This window comes from Anomaloglossus baeobatrachus, chromosome 3 (genome assembly GCF_048569485.1).
Source record: "Anomaloglossus baeobatrachus isolate aAnoBae1 chromosome 3, aAnoBae1.hap1, whole genome shotgun sequence".
In the NCBI taxonomy this organism is placed as follows: domain Eukaryota; kingdom Metazoa; phylum Chordata; class Amphibia; order Anura; family Aromobatidae; genus Anomaloglossus; species Anomaloglossus baeobatrachus.
The window spans coordinates 648115817-648140060 of record NC_134355.1 but is presented as its reverse complement, the minus strand read 5'-3'; the positions used below and the strand labels follow the sequence as shown (position 1 = coordinate 648140060).

At 41.8% G+C, this 24244-nt stretch overlaps 1 protein-coding gene across 2 annotated transcripts in view; it reads right to left on the bottom strand.

Moving 5' to 3' along the window:
* Positions 1 to 24244, bottom strand: part of MFSD2B (MFSD2 lysolipid transporter B, sphingolipid) — a 103177-nt gene that overhangs the window by 48520 nt on the left and 30413 nt on the right. For both annotated transcript variants that reach the window (XR_012751524.1, XM_075338792.1), the window contains exons 3-8: positions 22041 to 22165; positions 6846 to 6969; positions 5067 to 5145; positions 995 to 1182; positions 482 to 572; positions 143 to 264 (exon numbers count right to left, since the gene is read on the bottom strand). Coding sequence is in view for 1 of the 2 variants with exons in the window: in XM_075338792.1 (XP_075194907.1) it covers positions 143 to 264; positions 482 to 572; positions 995 to 1182; positions 5067 to 5145; positions 6846 to 6969; positions 22041 to 22165 (729 nt within the window). In the remaining variant the exon portion in view is untranslated. The remainder of the gene's footprint in view (positions 1 to 142; positions 265 to 481; positions 573 to 994; positions 1183 to 5066; positions 5146 to 6845; positions 6970 to 22040; positions 22166 to 24244) is intronic.

The following is a 24244-nucleotide window of genomic DNA, read 5'->3' as shown; positions in this document are numbered from 1 at the left end:
TTAAAATGCATTAAGGGAACCAGAATTATCTGCCAAATAAAATAGCATGAAACAAATTAATTTTAAGATATAAAAATGACAAATTGGGGTCTACCAAAAAGTCACGGGATCAGTAGACCCCACCCCCCAAGTACCACAATACCTGAACAGCAGCTGAAATCAGCAGGAATGAAGCTGTGAGATAGCAGTACGGGACGTGCTTCAAAGACTTTTTGAAACTGCTAAAAAATGGCAAAACATTCTCTGAAGACACAGCGTACGGATCTGGAAAATATATCAAATTATTAGTAGTTAATGGTTAAAGCAGTTACAGAAGCACAGCCGCCTTCTTTTTAAAACAGCGCCACACCTGTTCAATGGTTGTATCTGGTATTGCAGCTCAGAGACAATGGAAACTAACTGCAATACCGCACACAACCTGCACACAGGTGTGGCGCTGTTTAGTAAGAACAGCCAAGTTTTTCCAATTTAAACGTCTTACCATTCCTCTCCTTGACTCCCAAAAACAGGATGGCGGCACACAGCAGGTATATGCAGCCGATCGCGCCAGCAGCGATCATGTAGACGTTCCTCTAGGCATAAATGTGACACCGATCAGACCGTGGATATTTGTCTGGGCACGTGCAATCATTAGTTAAAGGGGTACTCTACTTTCAGCCAGTAAATGGTTCTCTTCATACAGTGAAATATTACATGCCATTTTCTATAGAGATTTAATTTATAAAGATCTCCGCTTGCTGGCTATTAATGTAAAACATCACTGTTTACTTCTCGCGGAAAATAATCAATTCTGGTCCCGTGATGGGCACACAGGTCTAGGGCCTTGTCCATCCCATTATCGGGGTCATCTCTCACAGTGAGAGGATGTTCTGTGTGGCAAATCTCCTTCCTTGTGGTTACTACCGGCGGGGGCGGCCTGTCCTGTTGTGATGATAATGTCTAGGATACGGTCTCCTCCCTGTGGATGTTATTGATCCCTTCCCTCCATACTTACAGCGTGCAGCTTGTAATCTGCAGATCCTGGAACTAAGATGGTGCTGTTCACCAGGGAGTATGTGGCGTTTATGGAAACATTCATGGTGCCATTATCCAGGTGACAGTGATGAGATGTGTGAGCGCTCGCCACTATCTGCCCCTGTAGAGCCGCTCCGATGAGAGTCCCAAGCACCTCCATGGTCATTCCTAAAGAAGAACATCTGATTGGGTTAGGAATCAAAAAAATGTCCACTGTATTTCCTGGGGCACTTTCTGGCACTATTAAGGCACACTCTGGCCGGCATGTGTACTGTGACACTGTGTAAGCTGTCACTGACAGGCACTGAATAGTAGCACTGTCTGTAAAATCTGTCTCTTACCTCCGGCATTGATGCGACTTTCTGACCGCCCGCTAAATAGGCCAACAGCCACTCCATGGCACCAACCCAATGGTCACTTTAGTAAGTTCAGATGACTGAATATGGGTTACAGCAGGGGTCTCAAACACGCGGCACACGGGCCGCATGCGACCCCTCAGACTGCTTCTTGCAGCTTGCAAGCACGTGGACCTGATAACAATAGCAGCCAGTGCAGGGGCCAGAGAAGTCACTGCTTTATTTCAGATGAACGTTTCATTTTGCCGGCACTGTGCAAAGTCAAGCTCCCTCTGCACAACTCAATGGCAGCTGCCAGCCAATCAGAGACAAGCAACTGATGCGTATGACCTCAGCTGCTTGCCTCTGATTGGCCAGCAGCTGCTATTGGAATAGTTGTGCAGAGAGAACTTAAGTCTGCGCAACACCAGCAAAATGTTCATCAGAATTTCAGATGAAGTGCTGACTGTGGCTGCGATCATTACTGGGTCCACATGCCTACAGGCCGCATGTAGCAGGAAAGAGGACGCCGTGAGAACAGACCGGTAAGAAGAATGTTTTGGTGTGTGCATGTGTTGCCCGCTGAGGCTGCACAGGGCAGTGTGTGTGTGTGTGTGTGTGTGTGTGTGTGTGTGTGGAGTGGCACAATAGGGGACCAGGATGGGACATTGCTTCAAGAAGAGGACCTGCATGGGTACTTTTTTACAGGATGGGCACGAGGTTGGACACATTACCACAAGATGGGCACAAAGTTGTGGCACATTACTTCAGGATGGGAACAGGGATAGACACATTACCACAGGATGGGCACATTATTAACATTACTACAGGATGGGAACATTACTACAGGATGGGCACAAGGATGGAGCACATTACTACAGGATGGGAACAAGGATGGACACATTACAACAGGATGGGCACATTACTACAGGATAGGCACATTACTACAGGATGGATAAAGGATGGGGCACATTACTTCAAGATGGGGACAAGGATGGGCACCTTACTACAGGATGGGGACAAGGATGGGCACATTACTACAGGATGGGCACAGTACTACAGGATGGGCACAAGGATGGAGCACATTACTACAGGATGGGAACAAGGATGGACACATTACAACAGGATGGGCACATTACTACAGGATAGGCACATTACTACAGGATGGATAAAGGATGGGGCACATTACTTCAAGATGGGGACAAGGATGTGGACATTACTACAGGATGGGGACAAGGATGGGCACATTACTACAGGATGGGGACCAGGATGGGCACATTACTACAGGATGGTCACAAGGATGGGCACAGTACTACAGGATGAGGACATTACTACATAATGAGAACCAGGATGTGGACATTACTACAGAATGGGGACGAGGATGGGCACATTACTACAGCATGGGGACAAGGATGGCAACATTACTATAAGATGGGGACAAGGATGGGGCAAATTACTACAAGATGGGGACAAGGATGGGAACATTACTACATGATGAGGACCAGAATGGGCACATTACTACAGGATGAGGACCAGGATGGGTACACTACTACAGGATGGGGGACAAGGATGAGGCACATTACTACAAAAAGTGGACAAGGATGGGAACATTACTACATGATGAGGACAAGGATGGGCACATTACTACAAGAAGTGGACAAGGATGGGCACATTACTACAGGATGGAGACAAGGATGTGCACATTACTACAGGATGAGGACCAGGATGGGGCACATTAGTACAGGACGGGGACAAGGATGGGCACATTACAGCTGGATGGAAATAAAGATGAGCATATTACTACAAGGGGACAAGGATGGGCACATTACTACAAGGGGACAAGGATGGGCACATTACTACAGGATGGGGAGCAGGATGGTGCACATTACTACTAGAAGGGGAACAGGAGGGGGGAGATATTACTAAAAGATGATGATCAGGATGGGAACATTATTTCAAGAGATTGTTTTGATGTGTATGTGGCTGCGTGCGTGTGCGTGTGTGTGTGTGTGTATAAACAAAAAAGTGCACATTTCTTTTAATAAACACGGAAAATATGTTCAAAAACAGTGATCAAAAGGCATATAGAAAATAAATATGGTACTAATAAAAATGTCACTTTGTTCTAAAAATAATGTGGACACCCCAATTATTTTTTTTCTATGTGCAGCCCTTATAACCAGTCGAGGTTGAGACCCCCTGGGTTACAAGGTGAAGGATCTGCTACATGAATGGCTAAAACAAAGCCTGCCCTTGAAGCCCAATTAAGAACGGCAAAGGACTATGGGTGTCTCAGAGTCACTGATTTTGGGGATACTGTTGTCATGTGATGAAATTATGTGGTATGAAAAGTCTGAAGCAGGAGCATGGGAACTGGCTTGATGGAATACCAGGTGGCAGTGAATCACACTCTGTCTTGTGTTCACAAGTTCACTCTGCATAGGTTTCTGAAATACAGGCTGATGACCCTTAAGGTACAGTCATGGCAAAAAGTTTTGCCACCCTAGACATTGTTCCAAAAAATGAAGTATGTCTCAAAAAAAATTATTCAATTACACAGATTTATCTCCTTTGAGAGTGTGTATATTGGAGAAAAAACTACAAAGGGAAAAAAGGCAAACTGGACATCATTTTACATAAAACCCAAAAAATGGGCCAGACAACAATGTTATCACCCTCAGTGTAATATTTGGTTGCATGCGCTTTGGAATAATCAGACGCTTCCTATAACCGTCCACAAGCTTCTTACTTCGCTCACCTGGAATTTTGGATTCTTCTTTATAAACGTCTTCAGGCCTCTCATATCTGAGGGCATCTTCTCCCAACAGCAATTTAAGATCTATCCACAGGTGTTCAAGGTGTTTATTTAGATCTGGACTCATTGCTGCCTCTTCAGAACCCTCTAGTGCTTTGTTTCCATCCATTTCTGGCAGCTTTTTGAAGTATGTTCGAGGTCATTGTCCTGCTGGAAGATCTATGACCTGGGACGCAAACCCAGCTTTCTGACACTGGGCACTACATTAAATTGTGACAGAAAATACCTTGGTAATCTTCAGATTTCACGATGCCTTGCACACAGTCAAGACACCTAGTGCCAGAGGCAGCAATAAAACCCCAAAGCATTTCTGACCTCCACCATACCTAACTGAAGGTACTGAGTTCTTTTCTTTGTACCCCTCATTCCATTTTCTGTAAACAGTAGAATGATGTGCTTTACCAAAAAACATTTGTGTTGTTTCAATACACACAAAGGAAATAAATGTGTATGACAAAATGTGTAATTTCCAAAACTTTCTAGGAGAAATACTTCATTTTCTGGAATAATTTCAAGGGTGCCAACACTTTTGGGTATGACTACATATTACAAAGCCAGATATGTTCACAGATACAACTGATGTATGAATATATATACTGTATATATATATATATATATATATATATATATTACACAGTATATGTTTGAAGCTTTATTTTATCTAGACATTTACATTGTGTATATATATTTACGTAGAATATATATATATATACACATATATATATAATATAATTAGAGGATATATATATATATATATATATATATATGTATATATATATATATATATATATATATATATATATATATATATATATATATATACATATATATATACATACACACACACACACACACACACACACACACAAAATTAGGTTATATCGAATATATGTGACACTTACGGTATGCAGTAGCTGAATCTCTTTCTGACTGGTCTGTGCTAAGAAACATGGTCAAAGTTGTGTATGGGACGTGATAAATCTAAGGGAAGTATAAAAGAAAAATCAAGCTTTGAGATCCCAAGATGCAAATGTGCGACTCTATGGCAGCAAAAATGCTTTATTGGAGTGGATTATTAATTAATTCATTCATTCCTACATGATGGCTTCTTGCAGTTACCACCAGAGGGCGCTAATATTTTTAGTTCAATGTATACAGTAGAAAATATGCAGTGAGCTCCCTCTAGTGGTATATGAAAGCATTAAAATAAATAAATAATGTATAACAGACATTTACAATTATTTTCTTCTTGTAGTACAAATGAACTACTAGTACTACAATCACAAAAATATTAAGAGGATGCCATTTATACAGTTTTGTTTTTTTTTTTATTTAAAAGTGTTCCCAGATCTGTTGACCTATGCTTGAACCCCCAATTAATTATAATATGTAGGGGATACAGGCAGCAAGAGTTCTCTTTCCCTGCAGTGCCACCATAAGAATGGGTTTCCAAACCAATTACCTGTGCTGAGATCATACCCATATGACCAGAAGGGGCGGGGCCGCAGCCAAGAGAAAAATGTTGCTTCCTAGTATCAGCTGTGTTAGCTGAGGCCCAACTCCTCCTAGTCACATGGGTATGACATCAGCATAGGTCCTTCAAGTCATTAAGTCGATTGTATAATACTTATGCTAATTCTAATAGGGGAGGGGATAACTATGAATACCCCCCAGATATTATCTGATCCTCAGCTGCTGTCACTCAAGACGTTGCTGATTTTATAAACCTTATCATCTTGGATTTCAAAACCTATACATCCGAGCTGACCACTAAAGATATGTATAGAATCAGCCTGATAGTGCCAGCATAGCACTGGCTTTAGGTTATATAGGAAAATCCTGGTGATTGGTGCACTTCAATGCTTCATTAAAAGACCTGGAGAACAATTGTAGCTTCCAACTTTATGGGAACAGTTTGGAGAAGGTCATTTTCTATTCCCCAGTGCACAAGGTCCATACAGACATGATTGTGGGAGTTTGGTGTGAAAAACACAGCCGCACAGAGTCTGGACCTCAGCCCCATCCAACTAGAGGGGGGGAACTAGAACGGAGACTAGATGGGAGAAACTAGAACCCTGAGGTCAGGGTCTGACCTCACAAATGCCTTTTTGGATGAAGGGGCAAATATTCCCACAGTTTTAGAAAGTCTTCCCAGAGGAGCGGAGGCTGTTATATATGCAAAGGGACCGAGTCCATATTAATGTATATGGATGAAGAATGGCAGGTCAGTGTGGAGGCGGCACATACTTTATACTTCAGAAAGATTGTGGTTATGTGACAACCTCTGGAACTGGCAAGTGCTGTCAAATCCTAATTGGGTGTACATTATACACTGCTAAGGTGTGGTCTGTCTTTTTAAGATTTGTGATGGTCACAGGAACCGAGGACTAAGATTTTAGCAGGGGTGGCTGATCAGCCCTCTATGTCCACATGATAGGCACATACCACAAAAACCTCCGTTGTGACCTCAGGGATGAAGTAAACATAATCTTCACATTTACGCATGTGATTCAGGTAAATAACCACTAGATGGCACCAAACCACTGCGGTCTGCATTTAGCTACTTGCAAGGATTGATCACTGAATTTTATGTCTGTCAGGCGCTAAGAAAATGTGTCAGTGGGTGGAGTCAGTCTTGGTGGGTGGAGCCATTTGACAGGACAGGTACGTATGATGCTCACCGTGCTCAGTGCTTGGAAGGAGCAGTAAAACAGCAAATACCACAGGACCGTGCCGGTCACAAAGGGAGGCACAAACCACAAGAAGAAGTAAGAGACCACGAGAAATGGAGTGCATCCCAAAATCCTGAAACACAGAGAGATACTGGATTACACAGCATGTAACGATCTGATAAAACATGTTAGGTTATCTGCTACCTACAAACACATCAGAAATGATTTGCTCTAGGTTCCCTGCCATCTGCAATGCCAGACCTAACCGGGGTGCATCAGTCCGGCAGGACTTTACAGTTTAGGGGTGTATGATTCGAATAGGGGGTGAGATGACAGCTACATAGGAGCCCAGAAGAGGGCAGCAGGAAGGGAGCAACTGTCAGGTGACGGTCATGTATCATAAAGGAGCGGATGTCACTTGGCAGCTGTTCCATTGTTTCCTTATTGTACAAATGGAAGACCAACATAGATATCAGAGGATGCCGCCTCAACCCCCGAAGATCAATGGCAAGGACAGGGGCAACAGATACATCAGGGGTAACACACAGGTGAAGGATCAGGAAAGAGGAATTCTAGAGATGACGAGTAACAAAGAAGATCAGAAATTGGGGCATAAAATGGGCACCAGGGACAGGGGCAACAAAGACAGACACAAGAAACAAGGAAAAGATGAAGAATAGGCACAGGGTAACAAAGAAAAACACCAGAGACTAGGACAAAAGGACACATGGGACAGGAGCAAAGACAGACGAAAGAAAGGTGAAGACTGGGACAGTGGCAACAAAGATGGATACCAAGGACCGAGCAACAGAGACAGAAATCAAGAACACAAGTACACGAGGCTAGGCAACAAAGATGGCTTATAAGGAAAAATTAAAAATATAATCGGGGTCAAAAGTGATGGATTATAGGGGCAGCAGAGACAACAGTGACAGGAAATGGATATCAGAGACAGGGCAGCAAGGACACAAGAGACAAGAGTAACCAAGATGACGATTAGAGAGGGTATCGGAGATGGATACCATGGGCGGGACAACAGACACACACATCAGAGATAGAGGCAACAGAGATGGACACAAGGGCAAGAGAGATGGAAGCCTTGTAAAGAGGAAACTGATATGGAAGCCATGGACAGGGGCAACAGAGATGGATGACAGGGGCAACAGAGATGGGTGCCAGGGACAGGGGCAACAGAGATGGATGAGAGGGATAGGGGCAACAAAGGTGGACACCAGACAGAGGGGAAACAAAGGTGGACATCAAGGGTAATAAAGATGGATGCCAGAGACAAGGGTAACAGAGATCGCCACCAGGGACAGGAGCAACAGAGATGGATGCCAGGAACAAGAGCAACAGAGATGGATGCCAGGTACAGGGGAAACTGAAATGGAATCCATGAACAGGGGCAACAGATATGGATGCTAGGGACATGGGCAACAGAGGAGGATGACAGGGGTAGGGGAAAAAAGGTGGACACCAGACACAGGGGAAACAGACGTGGACATCAGGGGTAACAGAGCAACATAAATGGATGCAAAGGAGAAGGGCAACAGAGATGGAAGCCAGGTATAGGGGAAACAGAAATAGGCACCAGAGACAACAGAGATGGATGCCAGCGACAGGGGCAACAGAGAAGGATGCCAGAGACAAGGGTATCAAAGATGAGCATCAACTCCAGGAACCTGATTCGTATCAATGATGACTTTGTGTTTGATCACTCTGGAGTTAATTATTTTCCAAATGAGGAGCAGTTTATAAAAATAAATCCAAATACAAAGAGACAATGCTGGTCACATTGTGTGTAACAATGGTGATGCTGTGAGAGAGGTTCTACAGCCCTCTGCGGGATAATGGGCTGCAGGGGTTTCACCTCGGATGATTGTGCAGTGATAATGAAAACAGGATGTTCTCGCAGTGTCTGTCCAGGTTCAGCCGGTGCCACGTCTGCTGCATATACCCTGCCCCTAGTCAGGACAGACAACTGGAGCAGAGCACTGCAGAACCTATACTGAGCCCAATTCCACCGGCTGTTTTCAGCATCTTATTCCTTAAAGGGATTTTCTAGGTTACAAAACCCACTTTTCTATGCCCCATTAGGAGGATTCAGTGTCTCATTTCAAACAACTTGAGACATGAAACATAACTGTGTAATACTTCATTTCCCTTGTGTTGGAGCTACAGAGAATCACAACACTTACTGCTAGGTTTCCACATAGTTATGAGCTGATTGCTGTGATCAGGACACTTGAAGACTTTTTTTGTCCTGAAACAGCTCTGATAAAGATTGTTGAAAGGCTGCAGAACAGCCAATCAGCAAGCTTTTAGGCTGTGTGCACTTCCGGAGCCATTGCAGCCATGCCAGGTATTGGCATTGCGGTGATTGGCCAGCGCACCCCGTGACTCGGCCTGTAGAAAGGCGAGATCACGGGCCGTGGCACCATTTTGGCTTCATCAGAATAGGCAGAGTATGCTGTTGGAGTGAGGGACAGTGATAGGTGCATTTAATTTAATTGTAAATCAAATACAGCGGTCAAAAATAGCAGCGTACAGGCCGTGTAATCTATTCCCTCAGAGTTTTTTACAGCGATTCTTGCTGTGCAAATAGCTCTGCAACGTAATACTGTGTTACATTCCACAGCTTTGCGTAGCGTTACCAAACAGCATACACACAGTGTAATCTCTTAGTGGCCACAGAATTACCAAACCCCAAAATGGAAGCAGAGTTTTAGTTCATTATTTAAAGCCGTCGTATTCAGACAAAGGTGTCTTCTGTGAATATTTCTTTTTCCATAATAAATGCTTCGGATTCCTGGGATAGACACTGAGTAGCATTGGTGAGCCGCTTCTTGTATAAATGGCTGGGACTGGCAGTAGTAAATCTAGCTGACGTACCTCCTGCTTGATTCCAAATCCAACTATGAGCTTTATAAATGCAGCAACCTAGACTGTCCACCACTGAACAGAAAATTGGCTCCTGTGTGGGAACTGTTAAAACAGGCAGTCAAAGAATCGGTGTCCTGCTGAAAGTTGAGATTTGGCATCTGAGGAGCTTGGCCATCTTTTTTAACATCACCCCTTTTTCAAACGAGCAAAGCAGTGTGAACTTCAAGTCAGGCACTTGTCACTTCTGTTTTTTGAGCAGTCTGTTGAATGGGGTTCCGGGGCCCATCTCTGTTTTAATTGGGTGCTGTGTGGTGGATATCGGGCATTGAGAGCTGTGAGGGTCCACTGTGTAAAGAGGCTGTTTAGGGGCCTTTTTTTTACAATTCAGTAATCTGTGGTGGAACTCTGTCAATCTTGGCTCTGTCGGGAATTGGGAATACAGGCTACATAGGGCAAAATGGTTAAACATACTGCTGTGTGAGGGAAGTCTGCAATCTTGGCTGTGAGGGACAACTGTTTAAAGAGATTCTGTTGTGGCTTAGATTTGAAATTTACACTCTTTGGTTAAACTGGAAAGTGTGATTGTGGGTGAACCGGGAATACAGGATCTGTAAGGGCCTTTTTTAAATTGTTTGTCTTTGGAGAATCTCTGAAATCCATCTCTGTGGGGTCACTGCTAAAAAATTGGAGTTTCTTCATTTACTTGCTATGTAACCATAATTACTAGGGTGACAAAAGCCCTTTATGGCATTTACCTATTAACATTTGTTTGCAGGGCAACTGTGCTTCCATTCAGGATCTTTTTGCAGCCCCCTACCCATTACTACAACCATTTTACAGCCCTGAACCTGGGCTCCCCATTGACTTGTATGGGGTTCGTTGTTTGGGATTAAGCTCGGTGTCAAGCTCGGTCGCCGATCCTGATTTCTTTTTTTTCAGTGTTGGCTCGCCGAACACGAAGATCCAAGTCAGGAGATTTTAACGTTTATATACAATACAGACCAAAAGTTTGGATACACCTTCTCATTCAAAGAGTTTTCTTTATTTTCATGACTCTAAAAATTGTAGATTCACATTGTTGAAGACATCAAAGCTATGAATGAAAACATGTGGAATGAAATACTTAAAAAAAAGTGTAAAGCAACTGAAAATATGTCTTATATTCTAGGTTCTTCAAAGTGGCCACCTTTTGCTTTGCTTACTGCTTTGCACACTCTTGGCTTCTCTTGATGAGCTTCAAGAGGTAGTCACCGGAAATGGTTTTCCAACAGTCTTGAAGGAGTTCCCAGAAATGCTTAGCACTTGTTGGCCCTTTTGCCTTCACTCTGCGGCTCACCCCAAGCCATCTCGATTGGGTTCAGTTCTGATGACTGTGGAGACCAGGTCATCTGGCGTAGCATCCCATCATTCTCCTCCTTAGTCAAATAGCCCTTACACAGCCTGGAGGTGTGTTTGAGGTCATTGTCTTGTTGAAAAATAAATTATGGTCCAACTAAACGCATACCAGAAGAAATCGCATGCCTCTGTAAGATGCTGTGGTAGCCATGCTGGTTCTGTATGCCTTCAATTTTGAATAAATCCCCAACAGTGTCACCAGCAAAGCACCCCCACACCATCACACCTTCTCTTTCATGCTTCACGGTGGGAACCAGCCATGTAGAGTCCATTCGTTCACCTTTTCTATAAAGGCACGGTGGTTGGACCCAAAGATCTCAAATTTGGACTCATCAGACCAAAGCACAGATTTCCATTGGTCTAATGTCCATTCCTTGTGTTCTTTAGCCCAAACAAGTCTCTTCTGCTTGTTGCCTGTCCTTAGCAGTGGTTTCCTAGCAGCTATTTTTTTATTTTTTTATTGGTCCCTCTAGTGAACTTGAACATGCGATCGCTAGTATAATACTCTGCTATACTGTAATAATGTTGTGTATTGTAAAATGATCAATTATCTATGAAGCTAATCCACAGGCTAGGTGTCACGATTCCTCTGTGCAGAGCATCTTGCACATTAGGAGATGCACTGCTGTGTTTTCATGAGCTACTGAGCTGGCAGGTTAATTGACAGTGCAGGCTTCCATGCAGGTTCTAGGAGGTACTGATTACTCAGTATCTCTTAGAACCTTACTTATCTTCCTGGTAATTGCTCTGCTTCTTTACTGAGCATGCTCCCCCAGAGCCTCGCCAGTCATACATTCTGGTTCTGTAGTTGTGCTTTCTGCATATGTTCTGACCTTGGTTTCTTGACCCCGGACCGTTGTTTGACTCCTCTCTGCTCACTCCTTTTTCCTTTTGTGACCTCCTGGCTTTTGAACTCGGACTATTACCTGACCATGTCTCAGTTTTCTTCCTGAATCTATACATGCCTTCCTGGAATTCTGACCCTAGGATTGTGATCTGACTACACTTTTGTGTACTCCCTGTATCCATAAGTGTCCTCCTGTTACCACACCCCGACTTGCCTGACTACTCTCTCGTCTGTACTATCCGTAAGTAGTGACTTCCATTACACTAGGCTTCTCAGGTATACAAACCAGGCAGACAGAGGTCTTCAGTGCCACCATAACTATGCCATTGGCACCATTGGCAACATTGTAGTGAACTCTTCCTCTATTTCCAACCTCCTAAATGACACTGCCTTCTTTGACAGCGGTGTCACAGAGGTTAATCGGAGGCGCTCACTAGTATTAGAGACAGTTGCCACCTACTGGACTGTATGGGTAGGTTCATACAAACGTATAAAATGTCACCAATTTCATTCAGAAAACTTGGATGATTTTTTTTCTCACATGTCATCGTTGTACTATCAGTTTTTTACAGTAGCAGCTATTACACGTTTAGCAGACCATTTACGGTTTCTTTTGTTTAAGAATTGCAAAAAAAAAAAAACAAAAAAAAAAAGATGCTATACTCTTACTCCATATTTCATGTGATTTTTTTTTTTTAACACCCATAGGCTTGTGTGGGTAAGTCTCATCCAATTCACAGAAGATACCAGATTTTTTCATACACAGATTCGGTCCATGATGAAAAAGAAAATCACAAATTTGTACTGCTCTATTGAATAATATGGGTCCATGTACGGTCATTTTTTTGTCGGACACCACTCGTACCAAAAAATATGGTTGTATGAGCAAGCCTTATGAAATAAGTTTAGATCCTGAGCTTGCCCCATACATACGGTGAATAAAAGGCCAAGTGGGTCCCAGAAGTTTCACTGCTTCTCCAGGTACTGGCCCTTCGCCTCCCTATATCACATACAGTACATACACTCATGTTCAGAAGTGTTGACACCCTTAAAATTTTTCTAGAAAATGACATTTTTCCCCCAGAAAATTATTGAAATCACACGTTTTGTTATACACACGTTTATTTCCTTTGTGTGTATTGGAACAACACAAAAAAAGGAGGGAAAAAAGGCAAATTTAGCATAGTTTCACACTAAACTCCAAAAAGGGGCCGGACAAAATAGTTGGCACCCTCAACTTAATATTTGGCTGCACACCCTTAGGAATAAATAACTGCATCAATCGCTTCCTATAACCGTCCACAAGCTTCTTATACCTCTCAGCTGGAATTTTGGACTCTTCTTTAAAAACAGCTCCAGGTCTCATCTTTGAAGGCGTCTTCTCCCAACAGCAATATTAAGATCTCTCCACAGGTGTCAACGGGATTTAGATCCGGACTCGAAGTATATTTGAGGTCATTGTCCTGCTGGAAGACCCATGACCTATCACGCAAATGTAGTTTTCTGACACTGGGAACTACATTGTGGACCTTTAGTAATAAATACCTTGAGATCCAAGGTACCGAAACTCCTTCTGTATACATAACATATCTTTTTTTTTTTCTAATTTAAAATTTTTATTGAATTTTCAAAAAACATACATGAGAAGAACACAAAACCATGCTGCATCAAATAGTATTCATCGATAGTCTGAACAGTAAACTATCATGGGCTTCATAATGGAATATGGATGATTACAAGAATACATGGATAATCATTTTTAAACCATAGAAAATAGTGAAACAAAGATGAAAGCTTAAGAATAGAGGCAGTCATGAAGAGTAGAGAGGAAAGAGCGGGTCAGAGAGAGAAGTGGAAGGGAAGGAAGAGGGCGCGGCGACCGGGACTGATACATTGTCTGTTGGACCAAAACTTGTCCAAAGGGTAGTATATTATCTGAAGAATAAAGGGGGCCTGGGTACCTGTCCTCCGGAGGTTAAATTAGTTCCAGAAATTTTTTACCCGACAGAAATGATTCCCACTGAAACCATTTGGTGGCTATCTCTACCGTCTGCCCACGTGACTGGGCCATTACCATTTCCATTCGGTGAATCACAATCACCTCCATTACCCACTCATCCAGCGTAGGGGGGGTAGGATCCTTCCAACGTCGTGGGATCACTGTCTTGGCAGCCTGGAGGAGGTGACCTAGGATAGATTTTTTATAGACCTTTTCGGATATGTTAAAGATGTACAGCAAAACTGCTTCTGGGCGGCTGGGAACCACAATCCCGGTGACCTCTTGAATGGCCACCAATACTTTACATAACATATCTTTATTGGTCCCAGCATACACTAAAGAAAAATACAAAAGCATGCAAAGATTTCACCCTTTATCAAGGCCATAAAAAGGTATGCTAATTTTTCTTCAGTATATGCTGATATCGATTAAGATATATTTTTGTATAGAAAAGGTGTTTTGGTGTCTTGGATCTCATAGTATTTAGTGCAACTTTACAGCCAAATGGAGGGTTGTATCAAGTTGCGCAAACAGTGGAGTAGTGCATGGAATACGGCTGCTTGTACCAAAATCCTTTGATAATCTTCAGAGTTAATGATGCTTTGCACACAGTCAAGGCACCCAGTGCCAGAGGCAGCAAAACAACCCCAAAACATCTCTGACCCTCCCCCATATTTGACTGTAGGTACTGTGTTCTTTTCTATGTAGGCCTCATACTGTTTTCAGTAAATAGTAGAATGATTTGCTTTACAAAATAGCTCTTTCTTGGTCTCTTATGTCTACAAGACGCGTTTCCAGTTTTGGTTACTCATATACATTTTGGCAAACTGCAGATTAGCTTTTTATGTCTCAGTGGGGTCCTCATGGGTCTCTTTCTATAGGTTTTGCATTTCATTCAAATGTGGATGGATAGTTCACTCTTCCACTGATGCACCCTGAGTCTGCAGAACAGCTGGAATGTCTTTGGAAATTGGTTGGGGCTTATCCACTATCCGGACTATCGTGAGTTGCAACCTTTCATCAGTGTTTCTCTGAGATCCACGTCCAGGGAGATTAGCAATGCGTTGTAAACTTCTTGATTATGTTGCACACCGTGGACAAAAGAACGTCTCTGGGGATGGACTTGAAAAATATCAACAATCTCAACGTTACAACAATTTTAGTTGTAAAATCCTCAGACTGTTCTCTTCTCTTTCCGTTCTCCAGACTTAGTGTGGCACGCACAGACACAATGCAAAAATTTAGTCAACTTCTCCCTTTCTTACTTGCCACAGGTGAGTTTGAATGAGCATCACAAGTTTGAAACAAAGTTGTGTTCCCACAATTTTGGAAAGGTGCCAACAATTTTGTCTGGCTCATTTTGGGGGTTGTGTGTGAAATTATGTACAGTTTGCCTTTTTTTTATTTTTATTTTCTTAAATAAGGCTGTTTACATTTTCGGCCATGACTGCATATAATTTATGGCCAATTTTACAAGAAACCAATTAACCCTCTAATAACGGAACACATTTTTTCTTTTTTTTGTTCTGACATTGTTTTTTTGTTGTTGTTTCTTTGCATTAACGCAATTAAATTAGGCCTTGTTTGTTATAAGACAAGCTGTACATCCTATTAGTACAACTTTGGTGTTAGGGTACACCAGTATACAATATTTTTTTTTATTTTTATTCTCATTTCAAAATAGTTTGTCTTTTAAAAACATGGCTATCCCAGATGGTTGTACACGGATTGTCAGCGTCAAATACTTGTAGCCCACCTCCATTACAGTGCATAGGGCTGAGCTGCAATACTACACTTGCCATTTGAACAGATTTAGCACTGTTTCTGGAAGAAAGCAGCCATGTTTTTGCAATACTGAACAACCCTTTAAATTTTGGATCAAATTGTATACCAAAAAATAAGATTGTTTGTTTGTTTTTTATTGCTGACAAACTAAGTATATATACTGTATATATACTGCATATATATATTACACAGTTGTGTGAAAAAGTATTTGCCCCCTTCCTGATTTCTTATTCTTTTACATGCTTGTCAAAAATAAGTTTCAGATCATCAGACAAATTTAAATATTAAACAAAGATAACACAAGTAAGCACAAAGTACACTTTATAAATTTTATAAACTAAGATCTTTATTATTAAGGGGAAAAAGAAATCCAATCTTACAGGGCCCTGTGTGAAAAAGCGATTGACCCCCCTGCGTGGTCTTGTCAAAGTCCTGACCTTAATCAGATTGAAACGCTGTGGCATGACCTAAAAAAGGCAGTGCATGCTCGGAAATCCTCCAATGTGGCCTAATTACAACAATTTTGCAAAGATGAGTGGGCCAATATTACTCAAAAGCGTTGGAAAACCCTCATTGCTTGTTAACGCAAACGCTTGATTGCAGTCGTTGCCAAGGGTAGCCCAACCAGTTATTAGGCTTAGGGAGCAATCACTTTTCACACAGGGCCTTGTAGATTCGGATTATAATGACCTTAATTTATAAACTGCATTTTGCGTTTACTTGTGTTATCTTTGCCTAAAACATAAATTTGCTTGGTGATCGGAAACATTTAAGTGTGACAGACATGCAAAAGAATAAAAAATCAGGCAGGGAGTAAACACTTTCTCACACCACTGTGTCCATACACTGTGTGTATAATATATATAATATATATATATATATATGTGAGCAAGGATGGTTGACCTTAGGGAGATCAACATCCACCACTGCGGAGACACCATCACGTGTTTCTCAACGCAGTGATTCTAGAGCAATGCCCCCTGGGAAATATTCAAAGCAAGAAAGCCTGCGGAGACACCATCACATGTTTCTCAACGCTGGCAGCAAACTAGCCAGGTCTTTCACCGGGAAGGAACAACCACGGGAAGGGCAGTCTCCAGTCAAGGAGACCACCTATGCCAAACATGGTATCCATCCACAGACAGCCGTTTTGGGGTATTTGCCCCTCATCAGTGTGGAGTAGGAATCTGGCTAGTGGGACATTGCCTAGTAAAAGACTATGTGAGCAAGGATGGTTGACCTTAGGGAGATCAACATCCACCACTGCGGAAACACCATCACGTGTTTCTCAACGCAGTGATTCTAGAGCAATGCCCCCTGGGAAATATTCAAAGCAAGAAAGCCTGCGGAGACACCATCACATGTTTCTCAACGCTGGCAGCAAACTAGCCAGGTCTTTCACCGGGAAGGAACAACCACGGGAAGGGCAGTCTCCAGTCAAGGAGACCACCTATGCCAAACATGGTATCCATCCACAGACAGCCGTTTCGGGGTATTTGCCCCTCATCAGTGTGGAGTAAGAATCTGGCTAGTGGGACATTGCCTTGCTCACATAGTCTTTTACTAGGCAATGTCCCACTAGCCAGATTCCTACTCCACACTGATGAGGGGCAAATACCCCGAAACGGCTGTCTGTGGATGGATACCATGTTTGGCATAGGTGGTCTCCTTGACTGGAGACTGCCCCTCCCGTGGTTGTTCCTTCCCGGTGAAAGACCTGGCTAGTTTGCTGCCAGCGTTGAGAAACATGTGATGGTGTCTCCGCAGGCTTTCTTGCTTTGTATATATATATATATATATATATATATATATATATATACACATATATTATATATATATATATACATATATATATACATACATATATATATACATATATATATATATATATATATATATATATATATATATATATATACACACACACACACTTTATATATATATTACACACACACATACATATATATATAATATTTATTTATTATATAATGTGTGTCTGTATATAGAATATATTGTTGTGTCTTACATTACTTTTATTTACAACACTATGTTTTGGGTTTTTTTGTATGTAAAATACGGTGACTTTACAATTTTTTTTTTACTAGGTTTAATGTCTATTAGGGTTATTTGCACTAAAAGAGATATGTCATGTCCTGGCCTATCTCTATGGCAAAACCAAACCCATGTAATTGGGCGATTGCAACCAGTGATCACCATCATAATGAGGCTCCCTTCATTTTGCAGCTTTGCAATCATGAAGAGGTTTATGGTGGGAATGGAGTGATTTTTTTTAGTTTTTACAATCTTGGTTGTTAGGGAATATTTATAACATGGGACTGGAAGGAAGTACATTTTTGGTGTTAGGATGATACTTATTCATCTTAATGGAGAACATAATGACTCCATCCTGAAGTTTCGCCCACTTGAGTACCAACCCAGGATCTTGGTTCTGGAAGGTAATAAATGGACCACAGAGCCACCTTATGTGATAGGTACACTTTATGTTGGGGGCTATAATTTGAGTCTTTATTGTCTTGTGTAATAAGAATCTGTCTTCATCGCTGTCCACCCACGTGGTGCTGAAACTGCCCAAACCATGCGCTCAGACTATAGTCAAGCAGATTCAGTCTTCTCTGCTCGAGAACGTCCCTATAATAGGTGACCATATACAGTCATGGCGGAACGTGTTGGTACCCTTGAAATTGTTCCAGAAAATGAAGTTTTTCCCCTGGAAAATTATTGTAACCACACATTACGTCATACAAGTTTATTTCCTTTGTGTGTATTGTAACAACACAAAACATTTTGAGGGGAAAAAAGGCAAATTGGACATAATTTCACACAAAACTCCAAAAATGGTCCAGATAAAATTGTTGGCACCCTCAACTTAAAATTTGGTTGAACTCTTCACCCTTCGAAATAAAAAAAAACTGCAACCATCAACAAGCTTCTTACTCCTTTCCCCTGAAATTTTGGACTTTTCTTTATAAATTGCTCCAGGTCTCTCATATTTGAAGGTGCCTTCTCCCAACAGCAATTTTAAAATCTCTCATGGGTACAGCGGGATTTAGATCCGGACTATTTGCTGCCACTTGAGAACTATGCAGCACTTTATTCCCATCCATTTTTGGGGGTTTCTTACAGTCTGTTTGGGGTCATTGCCTTGCTGAAAGACCCATGACCTAGGATGCAAACCCAGCTTTTTGGCACTGGGCGCTACATTACATTGTGACCCAAAATTCATTGGCAATCTTCAGATTTCATGATGCCTTGCACACAGTCAAGGCGCCAAGTGCCAGAGGCAGCAAAACAACCCCAAAACATCTCTGACTGCCACCTCATATCTGACTGTTCTTTTCTTTGTAGGCCCCATTCCATTTTTTTTTTTTGGTAAACAGTAGAATAATGTGCTTTACCAAATAGTTGTATCTTGGTCTCATCTGTCCACAAGACACTTTCCCAAAAGGATTTGGCTTACTTGCATACATTTTGGAAGACTGCAAGCTAGCTTTTTATGTATCAGTGCCAGCAGTGGGGTCCTCCAGGGTCTCCTTCATAGCATTTCATGTCATTCAAATGTAAACAAATAGTTTGCACTGACACTGATGCAACCTGAGCCTGTAGGACAGCTTGAATTTCTTTGGAACTTGATTTGGGCGGCTTATCCACCATCTGGTCTATTCTGCGTTGCAACCTTTCATCAATATTTCTCTACCATCCACGTCCTGTGAAATTATCTACAGTGGCATGGGTTGTAAACTGATTGATTGTGAACTGTTGATTAGGTTGACACTGTGGACAAAGGAAATCAAGATCTCTGGAGATAGACTTGTATTCTTGAGATTGTTGATATTTTTCAACAATTTTGGTTTTCAAGTTCTCAGACAGTTCTCTTCTCCTCTTTCTGCTCTCCAGGCTTAGTGTGGCACACACAGACACACAATCAAACATTAAGTCAACTTCTCCCTTTTTTATCTGGCTTCTGGTGAAATTTTCATATTGCCCACTTACGTTGAAACAGGCAAGTTTGGATGAGTATCACATGCTTTAAACAAAGTTATTTACCCACAATTTTAGGAAGGTGCTAACAATTTTGTCCTACCTATTTTTGGGGTTGGGTGTGAAATTACGTCCTAGTTGCAGTTTTTGGCAAACAGACATGTATAGCAAAACTGGAGCAATTGCATTAATTTTCTGAGATAAAAACTTAATTTTCTGGAACATTTTCATGGGTGCTAACACTTTCAGCCATAACTGTACATGAGACAGACATTAGGTGAACCTGTCATTTTTAGCTGGAGTAGCTACCATAACTAATGTGTATGGGCAGTCGCCAATTTTACCCAAAGAGCTGATGTAAATTCACCATACAAACCCCATTTTCAACAGACAAACTGCTGTTAGAAAGTCTAAGAGAGCTTTATAGCAGTCTGTAAAGGGTTATTGCCAAAATAGTAAGTTATCTCCTATCCATGGGTATAATTTGCTGATCACAGAGGGTCCAGCAATCCCAATAATGGATGTCTGCTTGACCTCTGTTCTATTCATTGTCTATGGGACTTCCAAAGAAAGCTGTCCAACCGACAATAAATGGAGTGAAAGTCAAGCATGTATCGTGGGAACCACCAACTGTGACCTCAGGTGAATTCACTGAAAACACCTCTCTCACAGATGCAGCTCCGTCAGTGTGTCCCGAAGGCTGCAGTGCTCGGTCACATTTTCTGAAGTGACTGTGCTCTGCGACCTCAGGATGTAGCAGAACCAATAGCACAACTTGTCTGTGGATTACATTGGACCTGCAGGGATGTTTTGGGGGGTTAATAAATTGGAGAAAGAAGATGGCTTTTTTTCCTTTAAAAAAAAAAAAAAAAAAGGATTTTTCTTTGTGTTTATTTATTGTTACTTACACGATTAGTAATGGTGGGTCTCAGAGTCCTACCCATTACTCATCCAGGTCTTCACGGCAGCTATGCTTTTTTTTCTTTTTTTTGACAAATCACAGCTGTGATCACATTACCCCTTAGTTTACTCCGATTGCCACTGCACCAGCACAATCGTGATGAGCTGGGTAAGCGCCAGGACTGGAACATCATCTAATGGATGCGCCAATTCTAGAGTAACTGTCTTCTGCTATTTTTAGGCTGCGGAGGGCCCATTAACCATGGGCCTCCCTAGCCTGAGTGTACCAGCCCCCAGATTTATCTTGGCTGGGTGTCAAAATTGGGGGAGACCATGCACCTTTTTTAAAATTATTTAAATAATTTACAAAAAAGAGTGTAGGGTCCCCTGTATTTCCACACACAGCCCAGATGAAGCAACCTCCAGCTGGCTGCTTTATCTGCGCTGGGTATCAAAATATGGGGACTAGTTTTCCAATTATTCATTTATTTTTAAACTGCACTTCAGAGACCCAGACAGCTAATGTGAGGGCAACCTATCACCGGCGCCAGCACCGAGGGTGGGAATGCAGTCTGACTGCAATCAATCACAAACACTGTCACAGAGGGTGGGCGGGGAAGCAGTGAATATTCATAAGATTTAATGAGCGCACCCTGAAGCAGTGTGACAACCAGACAGAAACTCAGTAAGTATAATTGTCCTGCTTTGCAGACCCCCAGCCCTTACTGACAGCATTTTATAGCACTAAAGTTCAAGTCCTCATAGAGTTATTTGAAGTCTGGGGTCAAGTCCGGTCTCAAACCAGACACTTTTTTTTTTTTAAACATCTGTGGGTACACCCATCTCTAATGACTACCTTTGACTTCTATTTGACAATGCGACTAAACTGAAGCAGCTTATTAAGGTGCATACATCTTTTTGGTCAGAATGAGGAGTACCTAATGGTCATCTCATCACCTGGAAATTATGACAAGTGACGGACCCTTAGACTAAATTCACACTGTATTTAGGACTAAAAATATTACAGTTAAAGTGTAACTAAACTTCTGCTTGCTGAAGTGAGTGCATCAGAGCAGTATTTTGAGCGGTCGGTGGGGGTCTCAAGACTCATAACCTCCAGTGATCTGCAGGATATTTGATGCCACTAAAACATATATAAAAACTCCCAAACGTTTTGTTACCCAATAAGGATTTATTTGACCTTTGTAGGGCAGATATATGATGCCCAGCAAGCCTATTGATCCTGTTTTTTTCTCTTTCCCTATCATTGAGATATTAACCATTGGTATCTGGTGGTCATCAGTTCATTGCCATCTATATTCAGTCAAGGTCAAAGACTTAGAACAGGAGTGTGAACGCAAAAACCTAATTAAGAATTAAGACAGATCTCACCCACCATGGCATTAGTCGTCCAATTATGGTCCATTTGCTTTTGTTAATGCAAAATCCGACTATAGGATCTGTGATTCCACCCCAGATTTTGCCAATACTCAGCACCAGAGAGGCCTCGAAAGGAGTAATCTAGAAAAAGAGAGAGAAGACTTTATTATTATTCAAGGTTGTAACTTGAAGCTCCTTGACCCTAATTTAAAATATGTAATTGGTAGCTGCCATGCACCATATAAAAAATACTAGTGGCTTCTTATGTAGTAGAAAAGTCTTTAAGGAGAGACCGGAGATGTCTCAAGGATGAGTTTGCAAATCTGCAGTACATAGGTGGTATAGCGGAGCAGAGAGCCTTCTTCTCTTTGCCCCACCATTTCCTACGACCACCAACAGGCTGTCTTAGATCTGTTCTCTGCCGGAGGTCCGGAGCGCTAGGGTATGTGAGGCAGCATGATGACGTCAGGATACTGAGAAAAGCAAATTATTGTTATTATTACTATGTTAATAAACCAAGATGGGGGTATGGATAAACTAGTGATAAATTATAATCTGAGGGGAAGATAAATGGCAGATTAGTGCAATGTTTACTGTGATTACATATGTAGTTCATTCACTACTGCCTGCTGATATAGTTATGTGCACGGTTTACTCATTGCTGTATGCAGTTATATACTTGCACTGGAGATCAAAATTAGAGGACAATGTACGATCACTTTCTTTTTTCAGAAATAATGTAATCTACATTGATTAATAATTGAAGGTATTTTTGTAAGGGGTGCACCATGCCACTAGAACAGGGTTTACAAAAGAGCCAAAGTTTATCAACAGAAAACCTTTATTTTGCCCACAATGTGATGATGATAATTAGAGAACAGCAATGACTGTAGCACAGAGAAAGATTATAAGTAAATTTTCTGAAGGTAACAACAGTCACAATCGGTAGGACGTGTACAGGTCTTTGCTTTGAATGACTTCAGCACATCTGTGGCCACAGGACATCACTAGTCTCTCACACTGCTGTGGTGGGATTTTGGTGCACTCTTCTTCCAGTCTCTTCCACAGATCTTTTTGGGTTTCTTGACCATAGCTTTGTCACCAAGGATTTTCCAGAGGTTTTCTATTGGGTTTAGATCAGGACTCTGGGCGGCCATTTCATTGTTTCAATGTTTTCTGTTTCAAATAACTGCTTTACCCGTTTTGCTGTGTGACAGGGGGCATTGTCCTGCATGAAAATTGCTGGCTGATTGAGTAAGGAACCACGTGTTGTTGAAAAAGGTTCGTATACACACTTGCATTCACTCTGTCATGTACAGTGCTGGCCAAAAGTATTGGCACCCCTGCAATTCTGTCAGATAATACTCAGTTTCTTCTTGAAAATGATTGCAATCACAAATTCTTTGGTATTATCTTCATTCATTTATTTTGCTTGCAATGAAAAAACACAAAAGAGAATGAAACAAAAATCAAATCATTGATCATTTCACACAAAACTCCAAAAATGGGCCAGACAAAAGTATTGGCACCCTTAGCCTAATACTTGGTTGCACAACCTTTAGCCAAAATAACTGTGAACAACCGCTTCCGGTAACCATCAATGAGTTTCTTACAATGCTCTGCTGGAATTTTAGACCATTCTTCTTTGGCAAACTGCTCCAGGTCCATGAGATTTGAAGGTGCCTTCTACAAACTGCCATTGTGAGATCTCTCCACAGGTGTTCTATGGGATTCAGGTCTGGACTCATTGCTGGCCACTTTAGTAGTCTCCAGTGCTTTCTCTCAAACCATTTTCTAGTGAAAATTAGGTTTTATATTTCTTGGGGCTACATAATTTTAGGTTTTATATTTCTTGGGGCTACATAATTTTAGGTTTTTTATTTTTGAAGTGTGTTTTGGGTCATTGTCCTGCTGGAAGACCCATGACCTGAGGGAGACCCAGCTTTCTCACACTGGGCCCTACATTATGCTGCAAAATTTGTTGGTAGTCTTCAGACTTCATAATGCCATGCACATGGACAAGCAGTCGAGTGCCAGAGGCAGCAAAGCAACCCCAAAACATTAGGGAACCTCCGCCATGTTTGACTGTGGGGTCCGTGTTCTTTTCTTTGAATGCCTCTTTTTTTTCCTGTAAACTATGTTGATGGCTTTTCCCAGGGGGCAATGCACCCTAGGATTTCACTGTATTGAGCGCCCTCGTTGGCTGCCGGCAGTGTTTTC